At 34.2% G+C, this 17,681-nt stretch overlaps 1 protein-coding gene and 2 long non-coding RNA genes across 8 annotated transcripts; 1 reads left to right on the top strand and 2 right to left on the bottom strand.

Moving 5' to 3' along the window:
- Positions 1-1,889: 1,889 nt before the first annotated feature.
- Positions 1,890-3,478, bottom strand: LOC107902742 (uncharacterized). The gene is made up of 2 exons (XR_005913859.1): positions 2,307-3,478; positions 1,890-2,216 (listed from the first exon to the last, which is right to left on the bottom strand). It is a non-coding gene; the product is annotated as an uncharacterized lncRNA (long non-coding RNA).
- Positions 3,479-4,287: 809 nt separating this feature from the next.
- Positions 4,288-7,471, bottom strand: LOC107906300 (uncharacterized). 5 transcript variants are annotated; one of them, XR_005913855.1, is made up of 4 exons: positions 6,960-7,471; positions 6,045-6,307; positions 5,107-5,499; positions 4,288-5,025 (listed from the first exon to the last, which is right to left on the bottom strand). It is a non-coding gene; the product is annotated as an uncharacterized lncRNA (long non-coding RNA). The 5 variants fall into 5 exon arrangements; XR_005913858.1 differs by having other exon boundaries at positions 4,288-4,975; XR_005913857.1 differs by having other exon boundaries at positions 5,107-5,494.
- Positions 7,472-7,534: 63 nt separating this feature from the next.
- LOC107906299 (N-terminal acetyltransferase B complex auxiliary subunit NAA25) lies at positions 7,535-16,735 on the top strand. 2 transcript variants are annotated; one of them, XM_016833260.2, is made up of 19 exons: positions 7,535-7,875; positions 7,972-8,128; positions 8,250-8,368; positions 8,497-8,571; positions 9,604-9,697; positions 9,793-9,911; positions 10,101-10,171; positions 10,318-10,459; positions 10,570-10,745; positions 11,149-11,351; positions 11,489-11,619; positions 13,217-13,293; positions 13,520-13,594; positions 13,740-13,932; positions 14,458-14,577; positions 14,667-14,805; positions 14,948-14,988; positions 15,099-15,353; positions 15,790-16,735. In XM_016833260.2, the coding sequence occupies exons 1-19, from the start codon at positions 7,729-7,731 to the stop codon at positions 16,480-16,482; spliced, it is 3,027 nt and encodes a 1,008-aa protein (XP_016688749.2). In that variant the 5' UTR covers positions 7,535-7,728; the 3' UTR covers positions 16,483-16,735. The 2 variants fall into 2 exon arrangements, with proteins under 2 accessions (XP_016688749.2, XP_040949508.1); XM_041093574.1 differs by lacking the exons at positions 7,535-7,875; positions 7,972-8,128 and having other exon boundaries at positions 8,501-8,571.
- The last annotated feature ends 946 nt before the right edge of the window (positions 16,736-17,681 follow it).

The following is a 17,681-nucleotide window of genomic DNA, read 5'->3' as shown; positions in this document are numbered from 1 at the left end:
AAAATAACTTTTGGCTGCTATAATTATAATATTATTAGTTAATTAAATGGTTCTAATGTAATATGTTTAGTTTGTAGTATGTTTCAGAATATCAAAGTGTTGGGAATTGATTTAGCAGATGATTTGAATATCGATATATTGTGAAATATAAATTTTGCAATGCGTTTTTATGTAAAATAAGCAAAAATGCTACCGAAAGGTTGTTTCAACATTTAAATGTGACATTTTATATTCAAATCCTCTAATTAGGTTGGAAACAAGGTGGCACATTAGATAATTTACATTATAAATCATTGAACTTAATCTCAACTTTCATATAGATCATAAACATTTAATTTAATAAAATAACATCATTGAACAGTAATTATTAACAACTTGAGTCACTTACAATAACACTATTAAATTATTTTAGTGAAATATCTGAATCCACATTCTTACTTAGCGTGTTTTTAACATGAAAACAAATTAATACCTAATTGAAATTTGAAATATATATTTTTAGGTTTATTTTTTAAAGTTTGATTAGGCGACAAGATAGATTTTTGTTTTTTTATCTTGTTTTTTTTTTCTTAGTGTCGACAACAATATTAGGATAAATATTAGATTAACATTAGAAATTAATGTTAGATTAATATTAAATTAGGGTTTATTTTAAAATTAATAGGATATCACTTAGGTGATTATTTTACATATTTTAAAATAAAATAGCAAGATAAATCACAAAAAATAAGAAAAAATAAACAAAAAATGAAAAAAAAATTCAGAAGTCAAAATCGAAGTATGATTTAGATTTGGATGAGAATTTTGATTTGAAAACAGATTTTGAAACTGGTTTATAAAGAGGAGCGAGACAAACAATTAATACACATTCCCCCCCCCCCTTTTGGTTTGTATGTCGATATTTCATTGAGCATAAAAAAATATTTGTAGCAAATTTCTTGAATTTTTTTTCAAAAATCAGAAACAATAATAAAAAAAACCATTTTTCACAAAAATTGGAGAACAATCTTCAATGAAAGTGGTGCTTTGTCAGGTTTCAAGACCCTCGCACCAAAGAAGGTTGTAGGTATCTGGAAAATCAACGAAAACCATGCAAAAAAGAGACATGAAGACTTTCTTTCCTTTCTTCTTCCGGGGTCTCGATTTAAAAAAAGAAAAAGAAAAAGAGAGTGAATGTTTTGTTTGATAGTTTCAATTACTAGGGAAAGCCATGAGAGTTGAGGGAATATGAAAAAAGAAAGTAGGAAAAGTTGAAAGAGAAATTTTTTTTCAAAATTTATTATTAAGAAAATTAGTTTTTCAATTGCATAAGAATAAACTCATAATTAATTAAATAATGATCTCTAATCTAGTGATGATTAATATTAAGTTTCAGCGTTTTCTTTTAATTTTCTATAAATTTTTAAAATTTTAAAAATTAAAACAAAAATAATTAAAGTAGGGGTCAAATTGACAAAAGTTGTAAAGGTTGAGGGGCTAAATTTGAGACTGTACCTAATTTTTTAACAGAGTTATTGGAGGAAGTAAATGGATGGACTAAAAATGAGCAAATTGAAAAGTAGAGGGACCAATTTTGAGCACATAAAAGTAAAGGGACTAAATCCGCACAAATCAATAAGTACAAGGACCATCCTCAAAATTTAACCAACAAAATAATCTTAACCTTAATTTTTTTATTTTGAAAATTGAAAATTCATAGAAATAGAAATAAAAGTATAGGGACTAAATTCCTAATTTTCTAAGAGTACAGTGACTTATGGCGTATGTTAACCAAAAGTAAGTATGGCCATGAAACTGAAAACAAATACATCTACATTGGTTTTTAATGCGAAGACAAAACAGGGCTGATTAGTTAAGTCCAGCAAGTGATGAAGGTTTCACACAGAAAGTTTTACCAAATAAGTTTTCAGGGATAGGATATTTGGCATTTCAATCAAACAAGTTCACAAATGGATAGGCACTGCAGCAGTACCCCAAAACAAGTTAATCAGAGATATTTTCGTTTAAAATAAACTGCCAACAAATGAATATCCCATGCCTTAAGTTTAAAGAGTAAAATGAGGTGACATTACCAATTGCTCAACGGTCTGTGCATTTAATTCTCTATAAAATCGGCTGGTTTTGGCTTCAAGTCAGCAGCTCGTACTTGTTGAGAATTGAATGTAGCCTCCTCCCGTGCAGATCCTAATTCTCCCATTGTCTTCCTGTGCCTCGGCCTATAGGAAAATTAACATCACAATCATCAAAAACTTATCATACAAGATTCAGATGTACATGTCAAAACTCCTGAGCACCAATAAGATTACCTGTTGAGTTGCAGCTCAAGATCATGAATCCACTCTTTCTTCTCCATAAACAGCTTGTCCTGCTCCACTTCATGCGTTTCGGAACCACCTCAATCATTTTCAACACACTGTCTCAATTCCTTAAACAAACTCATCAAATCCCTCCCGCCTTTTGCAGCCTGCACCACCTAGTGTGGCGTCACCAGTGAGATACTTTCTCCAATTAACTGCTTCAATAATTTGACAGCACCATCAAGCAAACGTGAAGCCACATCAGTGATCGTTGGAATTGGAAGCTTCCCTTCCACCAACAATTGCTTAATCTAATCACCGGATGCTCCGCCAGAAACCTAAAATATTTTCCCAATGCAACCCTTCTTTGCTCCACGAATTGTTGCTTCTGCATCACCCGAGATTCCACCACATTATTATCCGGCCTTGAAGGAATAAAATATCCACACTAACCAATCGGATAACGAAACTACATCCCTAAACCTTCTTCTGACACTAAATTCAGAGGAACCGAATTCTGGATATATCCGTTCTCGCCGTAATTAAATAAGTGTAATAAGTTTTACCTCCAGGCACGAGTGTATGCGCGGTCTCTTGCTCACTTGTGGGGTGGGAAACCGTGATTTTGATGTAATCTGAGCCGGACGATGGAGATGTCCAGAATGTCAATGAAGATTCTGGATTCTGAGAAGGCGTATCAAGGCCATTGATGTCGTTGACAGAGTTCCCATTGAAGGGAGTGAAGATGACATCAACGCAATCGATGTAGTTGTTATCAGATGCGTTAGGGTTACAATTGAGTGGACGGAAGAGTAAAGGATCCGAGTCGACAGGGACAACGGGTGGTGCGGCTTACCGGAGATTGATGAGGTGGCCCTCTGATAGCTGGGGTGGAAGTTATTATTGCGGTGGTGGGAGGCTCCTTCTCGGCGCGGGGAGAAGATAGAGAGAAAGGGTACATGTGGCCCAAAAAAGGTAAAACTGTTTTGGGTCGGGTTGGGTTAGGTATGAGTGGGGCTACTGGGTTTAACTCTGAGCCTAGACGGCTAAAAGAAACGTAAAATGCGGAGTCCAAACTCCAAAAAGGCAAAGACTAAGGGTGCGTTTGGTTCGCTGTATTGGATTAGAGGTGTATTGGATTAAAGGTGTATTGGGATTAGAGGTGTATTGGATTAGAGGTGTAATAGCTAATCCACTGTTTGGTTGAATGTAATGGAATAGAGGCGTAATAGTAATCTTGTGTTTGGTTGAATGGAATAGAGGTGTAATAGCATAATGGAAAAAACTAAAATAACTAGAATACCCTTAGCATAAAATTGTTTTGGTAAATGATTATTGTTATTGTTATTTAAATTTTAATAAGATTATTATTATCAGTAATAAATAATTTAATCATATTTTAACATAATTATTATTAAATATATTTTAATTAAAATATATAATTTATAATAAAATTCTTAATAATCAATATTCTTATATGAATTTACTCAAATCATAATATATGATACTATAAAATATAATTTGAAATAATTAATATTAAATATATTTTAATTAAAATATATGATTTAATAAAATTCTTAATATTAAATATTCTTATATGAATTTTCTAAAATCATAATATATAATACTATAAAATATAATTTAACATAATTATTATTAAATATAAGTTAATAAAAATATATAATTTATCATCATACTATAGATAAATATTGAAATTTGTCACTGTACTTTATTTTTATTTATATTTGCCGTTATTTTTTAAAAAATGAGTAAATTTGTAACTTAATTTTTATGTTATTGAATTTTACCACTAAAATTTAAATTTTATTAATTTTTGCCACTAACTCTTATTTTTTAGTTAAACTCTTATTTTAAATTTATATTGAATTTTTATTTTTTTTAAATTACAAATATCTTCATTTAACTTAACGAGTAAATATAATTCTTGACTTTCCTTTCTCATCATCTAAACAAAAGCACAATAAACAAATTGTCAAAAAGAAACCCAAATCCAATAGTTGGGAGATTCAAAAGCTTTCTCCAATAATGTGTTTCTTCTATAAGAAACAATGCTTATAAGCAGCTTGTCAAAGCTCAAAATCTATTTAGTCCTATGTCATACATCCAATGTCATTTGTATATATGCTCCCTCACATCAGCACAAAACACAAGACTCAATATGAAGCATACATGAGAAGAAAACAGTTGGATTGAGTTAATGAAGTACATGCATCTTATGTGTTTTTCTTTCTCAGGGAAAACTTTTGGAGAAAAAAGAAAGTAGAAAAGGAATTAAAAAAATGTTGGTGAAACATTTGAGGAACATGCAAACAAGGTATCCTATAGCTAGTAGTGGTGATGAAATACTCTGCAACAAAATCAGCGCATCTTATAGAATTGAACTCTCGAAACCACACATAATGGCATGCAAACAAGGTTGAGAAGGAAATCAGCCTTGATTTGAATTAAGGAAGAATTATTAAAGTAATCCTGTTGATGTGGTTTCTGGCAATGGTGTTTCATCAAGTTCAGAACAAGATGTATGGTCTGCTGTACAAGAAAGAGCACTGATTCAGGCCTGGCAACAAGCATGTGTTTCAGCTTATTATGTCGCTTATGCTGAGAACCCTCAAAGCCTCCAGTTCGATGCAACGATCCCAGTTCGCATTCAAGAGCTTCTTCAAAGATATAATGTTTAGTGGTTAATTGGAAGCCATAGAAAGAGCAGCTGAGAAATTAATCAAAGGAATTCATTGTTCAGAATACAGAAAGTACACTGCTGAAAATACCAACATATGAGAAAACTTACAATTTTGGCGAGCCTGTCTGGTTTTGAGAATTCCGCTTCTCTGCAAATTATACGCATTACTGTTGTATATTTGTAGCATCATTTAAGATGAACTAAATTTCAAATAAAATATCTTTCTCGTTTGTTTGCTTCAGCAAAAGATCATTTTCAATACAGTTCCAAAACAATCAACAAACCAGAGGGATTTTAAAATGAAGGCAAATGCCATTAGAAATTGCAGGAGTCAAATACATCAATTTAATGTAAAAGAATTACACAGCTAGAAACAAAATGAAATTACAATGTGTAAATGCTACATATAGAAGGCTGCCAACCACAAGTTACTTGGGTCCTCGATGACCACGGCCACCACATTCTGAGCACATGACATTGCCGGTTCCTCCACAACCTGAACTGTATAAACAAAAACTTAGAACACACAAATCTTTTAAGTTAAGAAAACTTACGAGGCCCTCAATGGCAGAAAATATAGTAGCAATGACAAAACCTTAAAATTCTATGAATGTCCATGGTGATCAGACAAAATGACAAGGGCCTTAATGTTTATGGGTAGAGTAGTCAAGTCAATCCACGTGTATCAACTAAAATCAAGGTCATTTTGGCAATGAAAGCACACAATGCAGCAAAGTCGATTCCTATTTCACAATGTTTAAAGCAAAGGATGCACAAGCCTTACAGCAAAAAATACCCTATAATGACGTTTGACGCATCAATGTAAAACCTTACTTTAATCACTTCAAGACTTCTCCACAGAACAGACCCGTTTTAAGGATACTAGTTAGAATTTTATCCATCTGTTACGCAGAACCAGACTTTTGGAATCGAATATAGTTTGCCTTCTATAACAATATGAAATAGAAACATAACAAATGTAGAGCATGACTGCATAAACATCCATGACACCTATTTACAAATTAAAGAAGAGAAAATTTTCACACCTAGGCAGCGGACTTTGACAATGATACCCTGGCTCTCCAATATCGAGTCCACATATAATCCAGAACCAGCACAAGTGGTACAAAGGACGACACCTTTGGCCTGACAAGCACTACACTGGGGATTATCTCCAACTATTTTTTTCAGCCAAAGATACCCCAACTGATTCTTCAATTCATTCCTCGGGGATAGGCTTATCATAACAAAATAGAGATTCTAGACGACTTCTTCGTCCCTACGCATCTCCCAGTGCCCTTGACTCAGCCTGTACATCAGAATTTACCATTTCAGTTAAACTCAACGATAACCGACTTGTTTCCAAGGCGTATTAGCATCACAAACAGAAATTCCAAAAGTTTTCAAAGTGAACATCCTCAAAAGTAAAATCTAACACCGATTCTAACATACACCTTAAATGCATCACCAAAATTGTATGTTTCTCGAAATTCTTAACTGCTTAAAAACTTTATTTGCTTTTGAATCCAATTTGAAAAAATAGAAGTGAATTGAATGCAAGATCCAAAGTGTAAAGTTTAGCTGCTAGTTATACTAAAATTGCCAAAATAAGTGTTCTCTAAGGTGACTGAAGATTAAATACGAAACAGAGCACCAATTAACATTTAAAGCTTAATGCATATAAATGTACAAACTTGAAATTCAACAATTCATCAAAGTTGAATTTCAGGCAAATCAAAAGAAACCCAAAAAAGGAAATATGAATTTCACATAAATTAACATATAGTAGCATTTTCTACAGGAGGAAATATCATATTTAATTCAACAAACAACAAACTGACTGAAATTAGAATAAAATGAGCTTCTTTTTCATTCTATAATTTGTCGATTAAGAAATTTCTAAAGAGTTGAATAGGAATATACATACAAAATATGAAAAAAGAGGAAGAAATGGAACTAACCCCATGAGAAGCAGAGCCATTTGAGAAATGTCGCTGATTTTGGATATGGAGTAGCTTCCATTGGATACAGCGGACCAATACAAAACTTTGTTATATTCATGTAATTTTGGTGTTGAATTTATAGGAAACGTTATTGAAGACGAAATTTTCATGGTAGATTCCATTTTATTTATGAAAACCTGGGAATTAAGAAACGGGCTTTGAAGTAAATTGAGAACATTAAAAGAGCCCAGAGCTTTGAAGAAATCGAAGAATTAATCGAAGGTTGAGAAGGCCAAGCGTCGATTCTATTATAATCTTCAGCAAAAGAAAGACAGAAGGAAGAAACAGAAGACGGAAAGGGGAAGCAGGAGGGTAAAACAGGGTCTAAAACTCAAGCAACACCTAATCTGAGAGAGAGGAACGTAATAGAAATCGGTGAATTTTGGAGATTAGGGGTGTAATGTAATAGACGGGTATTAGCCAATACCCTGAACCAAACAGAGGATTGAAGTGGGATTAAATGGGGCCCACCGATTAGGGGTTTATTGGATAGCCAATACAGCCAACCAAACATGGTGTAAGAGACTTGAGTCGATCAGATCTGGTAAAAGGTAAAAACCAAACCTGTTAAACTTGCATCCAAACACGCTGATTAGGTTTCCATATCTTACATTCTCGCTTCAATATCCTTCGTTATATGGTTGCTTGCTTGCTGGCAACAGTACAAAGCCAGGTATCCAATATTTGGTTGCAATCCTGAGACTCCAAACCAGAAATTAAGCAGAAAATGGCTTCCAAGTTAGGTTTAGCTGGTGGAATTCCGGAGCGTCGGGTTCGACCCATTTGGGACGCCATAGATTCTCGACAGTTCAAAAATGCTCTCAAACTCACCACCACTCTCCTTTCCAAACATCCCCATTCTCCGTACGCTCTTGTATGTCCTTTTTTCGACTTAAGCATTTTGTTTCCAAGTATGATATTTTTTATGCTTATATGACCATTCTTGTTTTTCGGATTTGGTTATTTGCAGGCTCTCAAGGCTTTGATTTTGGAAAGGATGGGAAAACCCGACGAAGCATTATCTGTTTGTTTAAATGCGAAAGAGCTTTTATATAAGAATGAGTCCTTGTTAATGGATGATCTTACTCTTAGTACTCTGCAAATTGTTTTTCAACGACTCGACCACCGTTAGTTTCTCTTTTCTTTCTTTTTTTTACTAAGCTGATTGATTCATTATTTTCCCTTTTCTCCGTAGTTTTTTAATTGTCGATAGGTATCTTGTCTTATGATATTTCTTATAATTATCAGTGGAGTTGGCTACTAGCTGTTACGAGCATGCTTGCGGGAAATTCCCAAACAATTTAGAGCTGATGATGGGGCTTTTCAACTGTTATGTTCGGGAATATTCGTTTGTAAAGCAGCAACAGGTTCGTGCCCCCCCTCCCCCCTTCTTTTCTATAAAAGAAAATAACTGTAGGGATTTTTGACGGACATTTCTCGTTATGAACGATGAACTATTACTGGTGTTACTTATTCCGGTTTTATTTTCTGCCAGACAGCCATCAAAATGTACAAGCTCGTTGGTGAAGAAAGGTTTTTGCTCTGGGCTGTTTGTAGCATCCAGTTGCAGGTTATGCTCGTTCCCTTAGCTGCTTATTTTTCCCCTCTAATTTGTCAAGCATGTTACCAATTGGTATTGGTTATAGCAAAAAAAAAAAAGTGCAATTTTCATAAATAGAACAAAAAGGTTGTAACAAGCAGGCGCTTCGGAACTAACAATCTACCATGGAATATGAACATTTTCCATGTTTAGAATTGAATACAAACTGCCATCTCTTCTCGGTTGGTCTTGACTGAAGATTTTCTGTGTTTTTGCTAGAGGTGGCCATGACTGAACAGTGTGAAAAATAATCTATTCAATTCAAAAACCATCTTGAAAGAATATTTTATATGCAGTTGGGTTACTCCAAAAACTTGCTGTCACCATACCCAAGATCGGATCGAACCTGTTGATGGTTGCACTGGCTCAACAGTCCGATCTGGTTTCAGGTTTGAAAATGCTGCAGCCTTTCTGTAAAGAGGTTTTAAGAATGATGTCAGTTTATGGCAATGAATTTACCTCTCGAGTTGCCAATTGCTACAAAATACATAGCTTTGTCCGGGCTTTTGGGAAATATAAATATGTGCTGAAAGTTCTAAGTTGGTGTTGAGCATCAAGGTGCTACTGATTTTATTTATATGTTTTCAAAAGCTTTACGAAATTCTATTTCTTCAGTTTCAATTCAAATTCCAAATCAGTTTGATAAGGTTGTTTTGGTGCATCAAAAAAGATCTATGTTTTTGTTCCACTTGTTTGTAGAACAATGGAAGACTATTGATTAACATTTATTCCAAAGAAATATGAAGATTGTAAGATATTAATTTTCTTTTATCATTCATAAAAATAAAGCCAGACATGTGCATGGCTAATAGGTGTCAAACTGCAATAAGACTTGCTTGGTTTATCCTCATTTTAGATGGAATTTATAGTACACTTGATTGTTCCATGGAACCTTATGCTGGGATGCTCTCTACAAGAGTGATATAGATGCTTCAGTGCTAATTATAATGTAGAATATGTCTACTTTACCTGCTTACTTTTTGGGGTCTGAACTTCTGTCAGGTCCTTTGTGGCAATGGTGGAGAGAAGTTGTTACTCTTAGCTGAGGGTTTACTCAAGAAGCATGTTGCTTCCCATGGTTTGCACGAGCCTGAAGGTACAATTTTGATTCTATCTCTTTGCCTTTGTAGGCAACCCACAGATTCACTCATTGGTTCTCATTTACATATATCCTATCCTACATCTATGCAGCTCTTATAGTCTACTTTTCAATATTGGAGCAACAAGCTAAATATGGTGATGCTTTGGATATTCTTGGGGGGAAACTAGGATCCCTCCTGATGATTGAAGTTGATAAGCTACGGATACAGGTATTTTCTGAAGCTTATATTCCTCACTTGTTAAGAGTATATAAATGTTGATATTGGAAATATCTTTTGGACATGGATGTCGTCTATGCAAAATTCATTCTGATGTGTAATATTGAACATTATTTTCATGAGTTGTCTTTCTGCTTTTCTTTTCTTATCAAATTATGTTCTTTGACTTTAAGTTGACAGGGGAAGCTTCTTGCTCGGGCAGGTGACTATGCTGCTGCTGCCAATGTATATCAGAAAATCTTAGAACTATGGTATGCTTATGGATGTTACAGAAAAACTTTGCATGTGTAACTATGGCAGTTTACTAGCATGCAGTTGGGTTCCAAGTTGAATTTTAATCCTGAACATACCATCTTTAACGGTCTGGTTTTTCTTTCTTTTTGTTGTGAACTGACAGTGGGGATGATTGGGAGGCTTTCCTACATTATCTAGGCTGTTTATTTGAGGACGAGAGCAGTTGGGCCAGTGAAACCATCAATACGCCAATTAATCCCCCGAAATATGTGGAATGCAAGCTTACACACTTGACAGATGAAGTGGTATATTAATAAACTTTTGAATATTACTTGCTAGATTTTATACCTTGGTAGATCTCATGTAATTTTACACAACAGTAATTTATTTAAAATTCAATCTGGTCAATCTGCAGTTCGATTCTTGTGTGGAAAATGCATCAGCATTTGTACAAAAGTTACAAGCAGAAGCTAGTAATGATTCTTTAAGAAATCCATACTTGTCACATCTTGAAATTGAGAGGAGGAAATGCCTGTTTAGAAAGAACAATGATGATAATCTTGTAGAAGCTCTTTTGCAATATTATTCAAGGTATGCCTTGGCCTTCAATTATTACTCACTGAACTTCCCTAATTATTGTGTACTTGCTGGTCTTTTATGTCTTTTACGTACCTGGTGAATTCTTTACCTGAACTTTGGCTTTATCCTATTGTGGTCTGTTAATGTGACATTTTTCCAGCTGATGGTTTTCTTTTAATTGGTTTTTAATGTTTATCAATTTTGATAGAGTTGCAGATTTGCTCACCTGATAATGCTCCTCTTTTGGTGCCTTTCTATTCCTGATGTTTATTTGGTGAATTTAGATGTTGCAAAAATTATCTGCAATAATGATGCTGTGAATTCCATGTTATTTGCACCTTCAGTTCTTAGTAACGTAAATACACATGGTAACTTTTTATTAATATTATACAGAGCCTTTGTTTACTGGATACAGGTTTGGTCACCTTGCTTGCTTCACTTCTGATGTTGAGGCCTTTCTTCAAGTGTTACCACCTGAAAAGAAGATGGAGTTTCTGGATAAGTTAATGAAAAACTCTAATTCCCTTTCAGTAGTGCCAACTAGAGCCCTGGGGCAGTCAATAACACTCTTGAAAACACAAGAACTGATTGGAAACATGTTCAACCTTCCGGTGGCTGGTGAGTTCAATCACTAATTTACTAGCTTCTATGAGGATTTTGCAATGGTGTATTACATTGCTTTATCTGTAGTTTGTTCTACTATTGGATTGTATTCAATTATAGATCTATTATATAACTCAGCTCTTCATTCCCAGAACTTGAAGGCTCTGCTGTACAAATGGCTGAGTTGTACTGTAAAAACCTTCCACTTTCCAAGGATTTGGATCCACAAGAAAGTATGCATGGTGAAGAATTGTTATCTATTGTCTGCAATGTGTTGGTTCAGGTGCACTCACTGATTCCCCCCCCCCTTTTTCTCACCATTCAATCTGTTGCTTTTCTTTTTCAAACTGTTTTGCTAGATTACAGTTTGTATTCATTCCATTTTTGTTTGTACTATTTGTGTTTTTCCTTATGTAGGCAGTCAATTGTTCTTCTTTTGGTTCTTCTTGTGGTGCATCCATATTTTCCACCAAAGAAAAGTCTGAGTGATTAGAAGTGCATTGTGTAGGTTATGTTAGGACATGTTTTAATGGAGCAGGAAAAGACTATTTGGTTGCTTGTTATCAGATTTGTTCCAGTGTGCAGTTTTAACTCATTTGATCTACATTACAATGTGGAGTTAAACAAATAATTGAAATATGTTTTGATATGTTTACCGTGAAAGTTAAAATAAATAGGGTTCTGAATTTAAAACTTACATATTATGTAAGATGTAAGGGGTGGAGAATAATGTCTCATCTCGTGGTAATGCTTTCATTCTTCAAAGAGAGAGGTATAAGTGTCTGTTCTTGAAGTTCATGGGTCTTTGAGGTGGAGCTCAATTTTAGTTTGGGCCTTTTAGAGAGCTGTTCATGAATAGGCTGGGTTTCCTCTGTATGTTTGTTTAGTAAGTTAAAGAAATGAGTGTGAGGCTCATTTGTTAAACTAGATGAATGTGGACAGATGTGTTTTAAGTTGTCTTTATTCACTAACAAGCTCATTTAGTGTTTGTTTATTCCTTTGAAGATGACTATTAACAAGATTTTAATCACAATTAAATTTAAAATCATTGAAAGTAGATTTAACAACTGAAGATTTTTCATAATTTTTTTTGGTACAACTGTGATTCAAACCCAAACTATTCCCGGGGAAGGTCAACGCCCGGCCAATAGGCCACAACTCGGGGTTCTTTCATAATGTTTGAGAAACTATTGTTTTAGCTGTACTTCTTTTGTGCTTAAAAAACTGATGGTAAACGAATTGAAGAAACTGACGGTAAACAAGTTAAAGAAATTTGGACACTAAAGGCTAGGAGGAAAATTTCCGTATAAATAGCTTTGTCTGGCTTACCCTTGCAGAACCTATGCCAATGTGGGATTTGAGCTATGGTGTGGCCTCTTTTCCATTGGCATGTAAGAGGTTTTTGGCTTTTAAAGGTTGCTTTTTGGTCCATTTTCAACACTCGTGTTTGAAGCTTAAACAAAGTTCGTGTTCAGCTTGGAACTCGGTTAACTTGGCCTAGTTGAGTTTCGGTACAAGTTTCGACAACAAAAGCTTGATAATTACTCGAGTTTGTTAAAATTTAACCGACTGAACTTGAGCAAGACAAAACTAAGCTCAGCTCAGTTCTGCTCAGCTATGTTAATTTATACCCCCAGTACCAGAATATTATCATGGTTACATCATTTCTCAAAGGCTGAAGAGGTATATTCTCTCAGATTTAGAATTACCTCAGTATCAAAGCTAATCAGAAAGCAAGATGTATATCTTCCCTTTTATGTTTCATCTTCTTGCTATCATCTGAATTGATACAAGGAAGTACGTTATTTTGTGGGTGCATGTTTCCTGTTATTATATCTCTAAGGTTGATATTCACATAAGACATTTAATTTTGGATTTAGTTATTTTGGCGCACAAGAGACCTTGGCTACTTCATTGAGGCGATTATGGTTTTGGAGTTTGGGTTAACCATCAGAAGGTCAGGAAATGTTTATATTCTTCCTTGGCATTGCAGAATCTATTGAATAATTACTTTGAATTGTATATCACTGGTTGTTTGTTTAATTTGACCGATTGGTTCTTGGTTAGTGAGATGACGATGTTCTGTGGTGGGTGTTAATAATATTAAAATAACTTTTGGCTAGAATTTTTCACTACAGAGGTTCTTACTCTTGGAGATAACCTCAGTCTGCTCTTTTTGGCAGATACACATTTCAGTACAAAATCTTATTGTTGCACTTGTATTCATACTTTGGTGCTCTTCCCTTGGCATATGAAAGGTAAATTGTGTGATTATTTCTGAAAACATTACTTTGTCTTGGTAATTAACAACATATTCAATTTATTAACATGTTTCTAGATGCTCTATAAGCACCTCATCCTCTTCTCTAGGTAATTAAATTTACTCCTTTCTCTCCTTTTTAGGTATAAATCATTGGATGTGAAGAATATCTTGATGGAAACTGCTTCACATCACATTTTGCCCCAGATGTTGGCATCACCTCTGTGGGCAGACTTAAGCAATCTGCTGAAAGATTATCTCAAGTTTATGGATGATCACTTCAGAGAATCTGCAGATCTTACATTTCTTGCTTATCGCCATAGAAATTACTTTAAAGTATGTATTTTGCCTTCTTTGGTACTGCTTTCAAATCTACATTTTTCCCCTTGACTTTTATCCACCAAAAAACGGAAATAGAAATGTTTCGGTTTTCAATAATCTCGCTGAGAATAGTTCAAGTTGATGCTAATTGTTTGCTTGTGCTTTTCTTGTGCAAATACTAAATATTAATAATTGATTTTATATTTAAAATGATAAACAGAGGAAAAAGGACATACAAAAAAATTTAACATGTTTGTTGCCAAGTAACATGGTAAAATAAAGAAAAACTTTATGCCTGCAGGATGTAGAAAATTCAATTTACTTGCGTTCTCTAAAAGAAAACATCAGGTTCTGTACATATTCTGTGTAAATCTAACTTTCTGCTCAGCTTTTTAATCTGCTGATCAAGTCCTTCTGTAGCTACCTTCATGCCTGCAAACTAGTTAATGAACTTTTACACAATGAGTATAGACAAAAATTTCTCTTTTACTACATTTTGTAGGAAATATAGCTGAGGGAATATTTATCCTTTTACTCCAGGTAATAGAATTTGTTCAGTTCAAAGAGCGGTTGCAACATTCCAATCAATATTTGGTGGCGAGGGTTGAAGCACCAATTCTGCAACTAAAGCAGAGTGCTGACAACATTGAACAAGAAGAGGTAGTGTATCTGAAATTCTTGAGTGGTAAACATGTAAGAGGTTTTGCTGTATTGGAGTATGCATATGACATTAAGATTTCTTCATCTAGAGCATTCTTGAGAGCTTGAAATGCGGGGCTGACTTCATAGAGCTTTCTAATGAGATTGGGTCGAAATCGCTGACCTTCAATGAAGATTTCCAGTCACGACCTTGGTGGACACCAACTACAGAGAAAAACTATCTTTTAGGTCTGTATATGCAATGCCGCATGGTAATACCTGATTGGTTTATTGTCCATTATCTTGTTGATATTTTTTGGGTCTTCCCTTTTAACCCCGGAACTATTCCTCCAGTTATATTCCTTGAATCATTTTGAAACTTTTGCTGCAGGTCCATTTGAAGGAATTTCCTACTGTCCTAAAGAAAATTTGGTACTGAACTCTGCCTGCAATTCCCTCAACTCCTAGCTTTATGCCTTGCTTCTTCTGCCTTTCTGATTGGTTATCTAATCTTTAGTGTCCTTTTTGTTGATCACATTTAGACAAAGGAAAGGGAAGAAAATGTACGGGGATTCATTGAGAGGAAGTCTCTTCTTCCTCGGATGATATATTTGTCCATTCAAAGTGCATCAGTCTTATACAAGGATAACAGTGAAATAAACGGTTCTCTAGCTGATCCCAAAATCTCAACAGAACTGAAGGCTTTGCTTGAACGCTATGCAAAAATGATGGGATTTTCCTTAAATGATGCGATAGATGTAGTTGTGGGAGTTTCCCGTGGGCTAAAGCCTTATGAGGTATCTGTTTGACCGTATGCGTATCCTCAGTTAATATATGCTCATACATTCTAATTATTGATAGGTTCATATGTTTAATTATTGATGAGATCATGTAGTGAATATTCTTGTGCTTGTCAAGCAATGCTTCAGTCTTACAGATGTAAAGATGTAGATATTCTTCCACTGAAGTCTATACATTTTAGGAAGTAGGTAATGTTAGGTAATTTAAAATTTTTATTTACATTGTCTCTAGTTTGCATGTTGCTTGAAGTATCACAATCTGGGGCACATTATGGTCAACATTTTCTCTTACCCGTACAGCAGATGCTTATCTGCCTTTATTGATGTTACCAAAAGGTTGTTGTTTGCAGCTTTCCTAGATTTGCTAGCCTATGCTGCTTAAGTATCATATAATGTTAATTACCTTGAGCAAAATTAATTTGGAGTTATACAGGTTTTTGGTTCAGATGTGATTGACTGGTTGAATTTTGCCGTATTCTTTAATGCATGGAGCTTGAATTCTCATGATTCTGGACAGCAAGGAGGTGAACGTACTCCTGGTAGTTGGCATGTTGTGAATTCTCTGCTGGAAAACTACATTTTGGGGAAGTTGAGATCCATAGGTCCTCTGATTCAGTCTCCACAGGGTGATTTACCTATATTGGTCAAACTGGTTACAGAACCATTGGCGTGGCATGGCCTTGTAATTCAGGCTTGTGTCCGGACGTTCCTGCCATCGGGAAAGAAGAAGAAGAAGAGTGGATCTACAGATCAGTCGATCTCATTGTTATCTAATGCAGTTAGGGATGCTATACAGGGTTTATGCAGCGTATTAGAAGAGGTTGCAAAATGGTCACAAGATCAAATTAAGATCCCAGAGGACAATAAGATAGACCTTTTGGTGTCGTCTCTTAAGAGAAATGGAGGAGCTGGAAAGGTTTTCAATATTTTGGAAACTTTGGCATCTTCCCCAAATGAGACACAGCTTGGGGATCGAATATCCCAGGCTTTAAGGTCTTGGAGTCCAGTTGATGTGGGAAGAAAAATAGTAACCGGACAGTGTAGGGTACTGTCTGAATTTTGGCGTATTTGTGAATCAAAAATAAAGTCACTGAAAACATTGAAGCAGCAGATAGCTCAGGTGTGAAGAGGGAGGGATAAAGCCAACTTTTTTCTTTAAATTTTTTCTTTTTAAAATCCTTGGGATTGTTAGGAGAGATCCTACTGGAGGAGTAGAGGTTGAAGGAATTGAGGTTTCGACATTTGATTCCTGTTTGCCTGTCTGTTGTTCTTGAATTATTATTATTTTTTATTTTCTTTTCATCAGCAGGTTTTGATGGTCCTATGAATGTTAGTTTGTGATTGACGTATAATATTAAATATAAGTTGCCTTTTCCACAGTTTTGCAATTCGGTGTTAGAGGGTGTAAGGTAGTGTTTTGTATTAACGCACACGCACATGATAGCTGGTATCGTGTCTACGTCTAATTCAGGCAAACAATGAGCTGGATGATCTCATCTCCCGTGATATTTGACAAAATTCACAACAGATATTATTTGGCTTTGATTTTCTACTTAGACATGAATGTGATGTGTATAATTTAAGGCCAGTTCTTCATTCATTGCTTTTAAGAGTACTATGGAAAAGTGCTTTTGAAAAATTTGAGTGTTTGATATTTCTGTCAAAAAATACTTTTGAAAAATAAAATGTCCATTTTAGACATGATATGATAAAGTAACAAATATATATTTAAATAATGTTTAAATTAGTTAATATTATGATATTTTAGTAAAAATATAAAAAATAATTTATTATAACTTATTGTTAATATTTTACTATATAATATTAATTTTAAATATTTTTGAGTAATTAATATTAATTATTTATTAAATTTAATTAGAATATATAAAATTAAATATTTGTAATTAGATATTGGCACAATTGTATTATTATAAAAATTATTTTTTATTTTTAATTAATGCTTTTAAAACATTTGTATTATTTTATTTTAAAATGTATTTGAATATATAACTCATATTATATATTAACATAACATAGAAAATATAAACCTAACAAATTAAAATATTACATATATTTGAATTAAAGTTTTAAAAAGGGATAATATTTATATACCAAATATAAAATATTAACCAACCGAAAATTCTGATTGAAATTCTTTCTTACTTGACAAAAGGATGATCTTCATGGCAAAATATTATTGTGTGAGGTTGCATGCTTTATTTGGAGCTGCAAGGACTGCAGGGTTGGTCTTAGCTAGGATACTTGTTAAATGATATGTTCACAGCTTCCAATTCAGTTTTTCCTCACATCACTCCTCACATAAGT

This window comes from Gossypium hirsutum, chromosome D05, assembly GCF_007990345.1.
Source record: "Gossypium hirsutum isolate 1008001.06 chromosome D05, Gossypium_hirsutum_v2.1, whole genome shotgun sequence".
Taxonomy (NCBI): domain Eukaryota; kingdom Viridiplantae; phylum Streptophyta; class Magnoliopsida; order Malvales; family Malvaceae; genus Gossypium; species Gossypium hirsutum.
This window is presented reverse-complemented; position numbering and strand designations above follow the sequence as displayed.

Bases quoted from the DNA above. Each gene is read 5' to 3' on its own strand.
- LOC107906299 (XM_016833260.2), top strand. From the start codon at position 7,729: ATGGCTTCCAAGTTAGGTTTAGCTGGTGGAATTCCGGAGCGTCGGGTT. The intron at 10,172-10,317 runs GTATGCTTATGG...GTGAACTGACAG, and splicing joins CAGAAAATCTTAGAACTATG to TGGGGATGATTGGGAGGCTT. The intron at 10,746-11,148 runs GTATGCCTTGGC...TACTGGATACAG, and splicing joins CTTTTGCAATATTATTCAAG to GTTTGGTCACCTTGCTTGCT.